Consider the following 11711-nt stretch of genomic DNA (forward strand, 5'->3'; position numbering starts at 1 on the left):
ATACTTAAAAAGATAACATTGCAGGTTGTTACAGAAATTCTTTCAAACCGTTGTATGAGGTTTCTAAAGTTTGCCCAGGAATATATTATCTGTGAGTCAGCTGAATTTACTTGTCATGTCCCTATGTGCTACATCAGTTATTTCACTTCTGTATGCTTCAGCCTTTTGTTTTTAATCTACTATGCACAATTTCTTCAGTATTCAAAAGGATACACTGGTGTTCAAAAAGAAACAGACAGCAAGAGCACAATCAGATCAATTGAGAATGGAATCTTAAACCAGAAAAACACCTGGCCTTGTTAAGCTACCCAGCTGTACCCAGACATCCAGATTTGTACAGATAAATACATTTGCCTCAGAAAACAAGCTTCCTGGCACATATCGCACCCATTAAAAACGTGAACTATTTCATCTCAGAACAGGAAGATGAACATAGCAATTTGAAGCCTCGCACAGGAGAATCTCTCGGCGTCAACAGTCCTAATTTTTCCCATTGAGAAGAATATCATTCAGGTAGATGACTAGCACTGAGGTTTTTAGTCCCAAGCCAACTCCTGAGTTACTCAAACTTCTGATTTATACTTAACCTCACCTTGATATTTTCTTGGTAGTAGCAGAGTATTCCTTCTATTTATAAATTTACGGCTCTACCACTACTAAAAATTAAACATACATGTACATCCTAGAAGCGGACTGCTTTAAGCAGAAACGAAATTGCTAAATGAACTACAGGAAAGGAAATTCTTAGGATATCCTTAAACACAGTATTTACTAACAAACCTTATTTTGATTGAGAGAATCATTCCTTAGTCTCTGTTTGTTCTTCTGCAATTTACTGGGCATCATCTTTCCCGTTCTGAAGTCAAAACTGCTGAGATCAACAGTGTTTCCCAGGTATCTTGCCAACTGAGGCTTGCTTCTGAACTTCTTACCACTTGGACTAAAAAGAAGAAAACACTTTAGTATGTTTTGTTGTACAAGAGGATACAACCTTGTCTTCTTATAACAGGTTTTATACCTTGTTAAATAGCTAAAAAGTTTCCATTATCTTTATTCCATGTGGCACGTTCATTGGTTAGTGATGGCGTACCTGCCCAACCTCTGCAGTTCCGCGCCCAGCCTTTGCACAGGATTTAATTTCAGGCCGTTGGACTCTACGCTGAGCCTTGGGAAGCTGGGTTACCAGTACAGCTAAACCCAACTCCAGTCTAAGAACTAGAAACATCAGGCTGGTGGCCAAGCGCGGGACCCTCTCTGGGCAAATGTAAAGACCGTACGCTCGGTTTAAACTGATTGCCAGCTAAGGCCAGCCTAAGCCTCAACAGCAACCCGTCTCCGCTATGGAGTGGCAAGGTTTTAAGTGATGCGCAGAGCTCGGAGTGGAGGTGACACGCCGTCTCTTTGCCATTCGGTGGCTAAGACTTGGTGAGCAAAGCCAGGTAAGTCACTGAGCCACAAGCAAGCAAGCAGCAAGCGAGATGATGCGGAATATGAAACAGGTCCAAAGCTGTGATCGCGTATATAGACCCCACCACAACAAATGAAATCAGTCGTAGGGAAGTTATTTAAATCGCCTTCATCTGGAATTATTATTACCCCAAAGTCCCAGCTGATATTTTTGAGTAACATCAGCAAATACCCGATTTCCAGTTTTCCTAGGGAAGCGGTATGTCTACCAATCTCTACATCACAGACCTTTCCAGTGCCCTCTCTGCCCTAAATACACATTTAATCCAGCATTTTTTCAGACCTCACTGGGCATTCCTGTCGACTTACTAACCAGGCTGCGTGCCCTGCGTGCAAATCATCACTAATAAGCGCCTCAGTGACAAGAAGCTACTGTAAGGGACAACGGTGCTGCCCCTGGACTTAAAAACTCGGCAGAAAATCAAGTATCAAGAACTGCTGTGTAAAACTCAGACCTCAAGAGCAGTTTGTGATAAGCCTCTCAGTATAGACAGCTGTGAAAATGGCTAAAAACCCGTCACGTGAAGCCAACAGTCCCTTGGTCTAATGCAAATTTCTACCCAATGAAACAAGCCGAGTGTGAAAATCCTCCCGACTTCTGAAACCCAAATGGTTAACTGAACTCAGAATTTTCCACGCCACTTCCTTTCTGCAGAAAACTGCTGAAGATTTTTGTCTTCTTCACTTTTCCAAAGTGTTTTTTCTTTTTTTTTTTTAAAAAAAAAAAAAAAAACAAACTTAAAAACACCTTGAGGCAAGAACTTCCCCACAGAAGAGTATGTATTGAATTCTGGGAAAAATAGTTAATTAAGCCAAACCTTTTTCAAAGTCATTTAAATGAATCCAGATATATGGAAAGACATAATTAACAAGAGGTAAAGGGTGGGAGAAATAGACTTTAAAAAGATCACAATCTGAAGCTAACCTCCTCAAGGATGGGTGTGGGAGGGGAAAAAAAAAAAAAAAAACCACCACACATACGTACACCCCACCACAAAACTCTTTTCTACTTCTCATAAACCAAGAATTGAAGCTAAGCTATAAGCCAAACTAAACACACCACCAGTTTTATTTTAGATAGTGGAGATTAACACCCTGGCTTGTTAACAGGAGGAAAAATTCTGCGCTGAAGGTCAGAGACAGAGCGAGTCTCCTCTGGGGCAAGTAAGTTTGCTATTAAAATAATCTGACCCATTGTCTTTCATTCCTATTCAGGCATCTATAAGAAAAATTCAGGATAAAACCTTGGCAAGAATTGCTGGCTGCCTAGCTAAATGTCCGTTTCCTAACAGACTGGAAGGGCTGAATTTACTGAATAAAGCCCCCTGTTATGAATTGCTTTCCCAGCTGCCCTGAGGAACATAAAACACTGAAGGAAAAGGAGGAAACAATAAGCCAAGCCTGAAGTTGGTGTCAATATTCTCTGTTCCAGACACCTTTTTTCTAATTCAAACCTGTATACACTCGGTCATGTTAGCCCATAGTGAAGTAACTGCTAAACAGATGTAGAAATTTGACATCCTACAGCTTCTATTATATCCTAATTTTGGTATCAAAAATGAAACGTGCTATTTTTCATTTTTTCCCATATCACCACCTCCTATAGTTTTGTAAGAAGCTAACAGGCTGGGTCATCAAGACAGGACTCTTTTTACTAGCTCTCCTCTTCAGGTTCCTTGGAGAGAAATGCTTCATGTACACCTCAAAAGAATCCAAAATTCCAGCAGCGAGCAGTTATCAGCTTAGCTTCGCTAAAAATCCCTCCTGTAGAACTCCAAAACCAGATTCCACAAGTAAAAGCAAATTTTATAAACGCATCCAACAGTCTTAAATTCTATTATGTACACAACTAATATTTTGGAGGTCTTGTTTGTTTGTTTTGTTCGGTAATCCAAAAGCAAACCAAAGCATATGATCCAATATTCCATCTGCGTGGATCATCGGTAGGGCTGGGATTAAAGGTATTAAATCCACAGCACAAAATCTACCATGTAAGCTAACGGTGAAACTCTTAGCAGGGACAGCCTGCAGTCCATTAGCAAAATATTGAGTTTCGCCTTAATTTCAGCATTTTTGTGCCGAGATTGGAAAATTTAAAAATATAGACGCTAAAAAAGAATCCAAAACAAAGAAGAAGCAACTGAAAATAGGCTTTTTTTTTTTTTTTTACTAAAAAGCGTTTGGCATTCTGTCCCATAGTTTTTGCTTCCACACTTTCCCACACTGGCGTGAAGGACGATAGACTCGCTCTATCTGTCCTTGACCTGACATGCCAAGAGCAACCAAAAAAGGCAGGCGGGGAGGAATCCGTCCGCCTTAGCTTTGGTTGCCACTTCAGTCAAGTACTTATTCTGCACTTTTTGGACATTTCCCTTATTCCACCACTCGTTCTCATCATCCTACTCCCACTATATTCACATTGTCAGGGCATCTTTCCCTTCCACGTGATGGACCACTCGTCTGCCCTCTCTCATAAAAACAAAACAAAAAAAAAATTGGTTTTCTTGGTCCTTAAGTGCATAGCTGTCTATTCCTTATTATTTTCAGCATAATCATGCCCTTAGCTTCGAAGTCATTCGATTTCTCCGGATTATTTTCTGATTCTCACTTGTTCTGATGAAACTTGCTCACGCTACGTACGGAGCACGCAACACTTGCGCATCCAAGTTAACAGATATTAATACCAGATCGGTGCCAAGACCATCGTCCATGCTACTCCATTAGGAAGTTACAACCACCAAGAAGCCCTTGTTTTATCATAACTTGCTATTGTCTCCTCTTACTCATTTTACAAAATCTCCACACCTCAATCATTTTACAAAACCAGTAGTATTTCCCATTCTCCAGCGTCAACGCAATCTAACGACACACAACTGGAAGTGAAGCTCACTGAGGTCCAACAGACTGAGCAGCATTCCTTCTGCTTACTTCAGAACACTTATTTTGGCCCAAACTCTACAATCTAGTGAATTCTGCTAGGAAACTAGATTTCATTTGCTTCCATTTTCCACACAAGCCCCTATCCATAATTGTTCTTCATTTCAGAGTTTCAACAAGTTCATACGATGACAAAATACTGGAGAAGGTAGATGCTCTGTAAGCCTCTGGTTCAACCTCAAAATTCCCACTGGCCTTCCATTCAGCCTCAAGGCTGCAATTTTTTCTACTACTGTCCAGACTCATAATTCTCAGTAAAAAAAATGTTTAGCAAGACAAAAAAAAAACATTAGCAAGACATTTTGGCTTACAATTTCATACATCAGACCTTCCTCCTGTTCTATGAGGGATACATGATGCTGGAAGGATTTTGAATAAACTCAAACCTTTATTTCCACCCCACCTGTATTAGTTTTCACACAGATTCATTTTCTGACTACCAGGCCTGTAGCTGTTTCCATTTTCTACTCTGAAAGTGTCAAACCACTAAAGTCATGCCTTAATTTCTGAATCATTCCCAGATTATTTCCAATTTCTAACCTGCTCCTGCTGCAAAGCTTTCTCGTACCTGCAGAGAAAGCTCCATGAGGTAAAAGTCAAATAAAAGACCTTTTTGCAGAGGCTTTATTTGAACATCTATTAAATAATTAGCGTGCACTAATGGAAAAGAGTGAGGTTATACAACCTATTTAACCAGTATGTCTACATAAAAGCCTTCTGCTGACACATCTTGGTTCAAACTAAGAACCAGTATGTTCTTTTTTTTTTTTTTTTCTAAAAGCGTTAAAACCAAGTTTAAGTTCAAACCTACCAAGTTTAAGTTCAAACCTAGTTTTCAGTAGGAAAGAAAGGCAGAAGGAGAGGTATGAAGCTTTCTTCTCTCTGAGAAGGCACTCTGGATGATACTCCAGAACTATCAGGAGTCAAACTGAAAGGGATGTTGAAGAAAGCTCAGACTTCGAAGTCAGATTTTTAAACCACGTCGCGCTGAGTTGACACGCTCTAAAATTTCAACCGCTACAAGAGTCAGAGCACGGACCACCACATTATTTTAGGGAAACATCACACAGATATGGGAGAAACCAGTAAAATCTGCCCTCATTCACATGTTCTGCACATTCATTAATTTGACACTGACTTCTTTCATGCGACAAGAAGCGAGTGAAAGCGTTCTTTCAGCGGGCTGTGACACAGCGGAGCCTCTGGTCTGACTAAACTGCAGCGTGACCCAACACTGAGACAATTTAGAATTGCAGGATCAACGTGGGATTACACGGGAGTATCTCCACGTAGATCTTCAACGATACATCGCTGTAAAATTGTTATTTTTATAAGCATTAACAAAATATTTACAAATATTTAGCCTTACCTAAAGACAGTTAACTTTCTATAGCTTTTTAAAAAAATTTGTTCAATTAGATTTTCCAAATATTCAGTGCACCTGAGAGACTTAATTCTACCACAGTTGACGTGCGTATCAGCACTTAAACTTTATCCCGTCAAATTAAAACACCCTACAACGTTTTTCGACATAACCAATTAACAAAAACCAGCACACCTCAAAAGAGGTGACGTGCAACAACATCTGAAAACTATTATTTCAGTGACATTATCAAGGCTGAAATCACTTTATACAAGATTAAATGAAGAACACAACCCTTCACCTCCAGCTACACGCTTGTGCAGATTCACATACTATACAAATTGAAGTTCTTAGTGGGCTGAAGGTGATTATGTTATATAATGAGATTGCAAGGAACTTTATTAATGAAGACACTTTTCAGATGTTTCCTGTGAAGCGGTAGAGCCAGCTAATTAACGTACAAGGAAGTTACCTTGAATTTTATCGTACAGCAAAACCTACTCTGGCCCCCTTCCCCAGTTCAAAACGTGCAGCAGGTTTACAGACGAGATAGTAACGTGGCTTATTAAAACAATAATCTTGCTGGCAGACATTTCTGGGTTTGGTTGCTTTCAAAAAAATTTTGGCAAACAGCCTTTTTTTTTTTTTTATTTATTTTTTTTATTTTGAGCTTTTGCTTGCTGGTCCTCCCCATCAAACAGATTTTGGAGGAAAATGGAGGAAACACAAGCTAGATGCTTCAACTGCAGATGATAACGGGGAGAAGACTCTGTCTTCTCCGAGTTTCAAAGGTCTTGCTTTTCAAAGCTTCACGGTTTTGCAGCAGTGGCTAAAATGCTACGAAACCAAAGAAAGAGATGGTGTGGTTTCATGGCTATTAAAAGTACAATTCACGCCCCTAATTTAGTATTTACACCCTCTACTACAGCACTGCAGGGTCAGTCTAAACAAATCAGGCACCCAGCCCAAGGTGGCCAACAGTTGCACGGTTCCTGTTTCCTCAGGATCCCGTCTGGAAGGCTGTGGGCTGACCTAGAGCTGTGCCCAACAGCCACACACCAACGGAGAGGCAGAAAAACGCCAAACACTTTTGAAAAGGCAATTCAGATGAAAAACAAACTTAATTTGGCTACCTAACAGAGGTGGAGCAAGGTAGAGGTATTTCTACCAATCGTTCCCCTCCACAGGTTGGGAATGAAGCCCAGGAGAGTAAGGAGATTGAAAATATATCCGAGCATTTCACAGTGTCATAGTAAATAAGACCACAGAAATCCCACAATAAAATTAGTTGTTTGATCTTACGTTCAAGGGAACCTAATATTGGACAGCTGCTGACTAAAGCCTCCTACATAGCTGACCTCTAAGGGCGACAGATTTGTTCTACCAGGATATCAAAACTGCTCTGCAATTGTTTGGAGATCTTTTTCCTCAAAGATTTGTTTGCAAATACTCAAACATACAATCCAAGACATTCAAAGATTCGGTAAAGTCACTACATGAATGGCGTAACATCATACATTTTCATGCCTTCAGCATTATCTCATTTCGCTTGCGACAAAAATATATTTTTGACACAATAGGATGTATAGTTTATCCCATCACACTAAATCACCAACAGCAACTGACACCACTAAACTGTAAAGGGTTCATTTCTAGATTGTTATTTAATCTTCTATTTATGGAAATATTTTGAACTAATTTATCAGAATCTATTTCTGCTTCCTAAACAACCCGATGAGCTCCTCTGCTGGGACAGAAGAGTGATTCATCGTGCCCTCATAAAATGAAGTCAGAGTTACCACTATGACTTAGTAATAATCATTATTATCACTCAGTACAGGGATTAATTCACCCTATAAAGAAAATAAATTTATTTTACATACTAAGAGCCTATTAGGCAGCATGGTCCAACCAGCATTCCCGATGCTGCCCCAAACTTAAGTAGGGGAAATTGCATTTTCAGAGATCAACGTGAGTAACTGAGCCATGGAAATACAAAATACTGCCTGTTCCACTTCGACTTTTTTTTTTTTTTACATTCTCCTTCCAACAGGCAAAACAAAAGGCAGCCAAAATATTCAAACTAAAACCTAAAGATGATCAAGAGAAAGCCTACTCAAGAAAACTTGAGCTAACTTGTTTGTTATTATCATTGGCCTTGTGTTGGTTTTCATTTCAGTTTAAAAAAGCAGTGCAGATATGAGCAGTGACGGAGAAAAGATGCAGACTTCCAGAAGAGGGGAGAAGAACAAGACGGCAACTGAAAATTCTCCTTGATGAAGGCCAGCCCCTAAGTGGGGGCATCGTGGAAAAAAAGATACAATAGGGGAAGCACTAAGAAATTAGCAAGTCGCTAAAGGCAATTTTTTTTCTTGCACGGAAGGTGAAGTACATTCTCAAAATTTAGACCTCACTATTAGGACTTGTTCTATGCTCTAATTACCTTTGGAAATAATAAAAAAAAAAAAAAAAAAAAAGCCTGTGTATAATTGAGCATCACTCAGGAAGTCATGACTTGCTCGCTTTTAAAGGCAAAGGTAAAGGTCTCCCTAAAAAAAAAAAAAAAGAAAGAAAAAGGCAAAAAAAGATTAAACCAGTCCTACTGTCACTGGAAACTCTCTGGTGTTTATCTTACTGTCAAACCACAAAACAAACTTCAAAGGGATGTCTGTTTGCCCCATGGGTACACCTATACTGGAAAAGCTTTTGTAGTTAAACTTAACAGTCTATTAGAATCCACTGCAAGCGGAGTTAAGTACTTGGCTTTTTTAATCATGACTAGGAAAAGAGTAGAGAAGTTCTCGCTTGTTTTTTTTCCCACGAAGAACAAATGCATCAAACCAGCATATTAACTTGCTGCTGCTGTGAAAGAAGTAATTTCACGCCAGAGTTTAAGAAACATTTTTCAACAGGTAAACGCTCTAGGGGGTTATATACACTAAAGGGATTTTACCACCAAAGAGAAGGGGTAAAGAAAACAGAAGCTGAGATACCCATGTTCAAAGTTCCCACTTCACTCAGACTTTTGCAGGATTTTGGAAGCACGACTGAGCCTTTTGGCAGGCCAGCAGCACCCCCTACCTCATAGTACACTGAATAAATAATACTTTAAAAAAAAAATAAATATGGCAATTTACTACAGTATTAGGCCTTGCACAAATAGGAGAGTCACTGAAAAATGCTCTTGGTGTAGGTACAGCTTCTCAGAGAACTTTGATTACAGTTAAGATAACAACAGTTATGACAAATTGGAAATATGGTTCGTACAAGCACGGCAGCGTGATTTAAAAGAAAAATCAGATGTATGGCCTTAAATGTAATATCCTGTCTGTAGACAAAGGGAAAGAATACTCTCAGATTATCACTCTGCAGATACGGGGAGGACATTATAAAGGATTTTGCTACAAAGAGAGACAAGCTGTTCCCAAAGAGGACTTCTTATTCTCGAGGATCAACAAAAACTGCCTTTCAGCTCGCTTTTGCTGTAAGCCGAGCGCTCGCTTTATACTATGGACAAGATGGTCACTAGGAGAATTCCGACCTCCTTTAAACTCGAAAAGATGACGTATATTCCTGGAGGTTGCTACGTATCTCTGATTCACACAACACCGTTTTGCCTCGTAATCTTCTTCTTGCCTTAAATCCGCATCCCTGTGGCTGTGGATATTCCCCGCTCTCGCGCCAGAGCGGCCGTACGCGCTACGACACGCGCTCGAGCCCCGTCTCACGGCCGACCTGCCAGGAAGACACCTGATGTGTGGATTCAAGTCTAAACCCAGCATTTAGTCCCAGAACGCTGCGCTGGTTTTGCATTTGTCCTACATTCAGTAGGGTGATTTTTTTAACGCACTATTCCCCAGATTGAATAAGTTTGTATTATTAAATATAGTCACTCGCTCCTCCCTCAAACTCAGCTCCTGAAGAATTAAGATTTTTCTCCATCACCATTAACAAGGATTAGGCCTCTGGTGTCACCTGCACAAGCCCAGGATCCTCAAACCAAAACACATGTGGAAATCTATTTCTTCGGACTGCTTGGATAAAATTAAGCAACTGGAAGTTTAAGCAAATTATTCCAAAGACGTACAAACTTAAAATGCAATGGCGTTGTCCTAAAGTTGCCAAAAAAGCGTGGTATTACTCTCCAAGAGGTCATGCCAAGTCCTGCCTGTGCAGGCTTTTGGGGAATACTAGTCTGTGTAAGGCACACAAACCCAAACCCACTTAGTACTCAGCGACATATTTTAACAATGTAGCATTTATTAACACTCTTTTTTTTTTTTTTTTTTGCTAACAGAACTACAGTGACATATCTCTTTTGAATGCTGTTGGCCTGCTCTACTTACTGGATCAAAACAGATTTTCATTTGTTTTAAATATAGCAGTGCTGAAATCTGCCTCATAGCTATAACAGAATGAAAAGAAGGAAAAAAAAAAAAAAAAAAAGGATAAATTTCCTACGCCAGTCCTGCCTGCAGCCATAAAAACATTTTTTTATTTGTTTCACTTTGGTTGTGCAGAAGTAGTCCTGTTACTGAACAGAAGTTATTTCTCCAGACATAAACGACTACTTATTTTTCCAAACCTGTAATCTGTAGTGAAATCAGCAAACTCTAAGCGATGAGTTGCCTGGTAAGTTTTTAGTTTCAATTTTGCGGTTGTTTGGCAGAAGATCTGCATCACTGCTAACCATGCTGGAAGGCATCCTAAAATTTGAAACATTTATTCCTACCACTTTCCCACATTAAAAAGACAGAATTTCAGAGGCAGCGATGAGCAGATTACAGTCTTGCATCTTCGACAAAAAAAATGCGTTCAAGAGTTTCTCGACAGGGTTTTAGGCCACAGCAGCGGCAAAATCTGAAGGGTGAAGGCTCGGATCATTACACAGAACCTCAAAAGCTGTGTCTTGATCTAGTCCAGTATTTGTAAAGTATTTCCACCACACCCCTTTTAATAGCTTTTTTATGATAATCACGGATGTATGTGAAGAGGGGCAAAGGCATCCCACCAGAAACTACTGGAAGTGGTTTACTTTACCCGAGCAACTGGTTCACATCTTCCTAAAGCGTGACATGTTAAAATACCATAAAGCAGCCCCGAAATGAGCAAGTTTCAAAATGCAAATAAGGTAGATTTCAACATGTATTAATCTTGCAAGAGTTGTTCGTAATTACTATTATTATTTAGACCATCGCAGTAAATGAAGCTTTGTCCAAGCCCTTTGTTTTGCTTTTTCTAGCCTTAAGAAATCATAAAAACATAAACCTCAGGTTTTTAGTCAGCTAACTAAGGTGCCTTAATGAACTTAATGAAGTTACATATTATTCTTTGCAAAGCAAAAACTAAAATGTGGAAATACTAGAACTTACAGCATTTTCCCCAGGTCTCCATAGTTTAATTAAGGATCTGTAATACATAAAACACTGACACCCCTACATGTGGCTCAACTCAAGTGTTTTTAAAACGAGGTCATTCTGAGCAAACAGCTGAAGTTACTTGGGCCTTCTACATTAAATATATTCCAACACAGTCAGCAGTGACTGTCTGGCTTGAGAAAAGTCTGGCATTTAATTCTGGAAAGAATAATCCTACGCAGAAATGTTGAGTTTAGCAATCTGCAGAAAAACCAGGACCCATCCAGAAAACAGGATTCAGACCGTAGGTGCAATCGTTCAGACAGGCTTCACGAGGCAGCGCCGCAGAAAGGCAAGGCAGATGCAGAGAGCTAGACAGCGATGCCAGATGCTACCCAATCATCTGCCACAATATTAGCATACGGTTGGGAGCGCAAGTCAGACAAAGGCGGTAAGACAAAACCAGAACTCGTCCAAAATAAAGTTTTCAACCGGCTCCCCGGAAAAAGCTCAGGAAAAATGACCGTTCCTCCTCCACAACTAGCGATCCTTTTGTCAGGCGTTGCGTTTTCTTTAGCAGCAACATG

The 11711-nt window shown here is 39.8% G+C and overlaps 1 protein-coding gene across 2 annotated transcripts in view; it reads right to left on the reverse strand.

Moving 5' to 3' along the window:
- Positions 1-11711, reverse strand: part of LOC141918063 (methyl-CpG-binding domain protein 2) — a 41277-nt gene that overhangs the window by 27370 nt on the left and 2196 nt on the right. For both annotated transcript variants that reach the window (XM_074812089.1, XM_074812088.1), the window contains exon 2: positions 781-940. In XM_074812089.1, coding sequence (XP_074668190.1) covers positions 781-940 — 160 coding nt within the window. The remainder of the gene's footprint in view (positions 1-780; positions 941-11711) is intronic.

The sequence above is a fragment of the Strix aluco genome, chromosome Z (assembly GCF_031877795.1).
Source record: "Strix aluco isolate bStrAlu1 chromosome Z, bStrAlu1.hap1, whole genome shotgun sequence".
NCBI classification, from domain to species: Eukaryota; Metazoa; Chordata; class Aves; order Strigiformes; family Strigidae; genus Strix; species Strix aluco.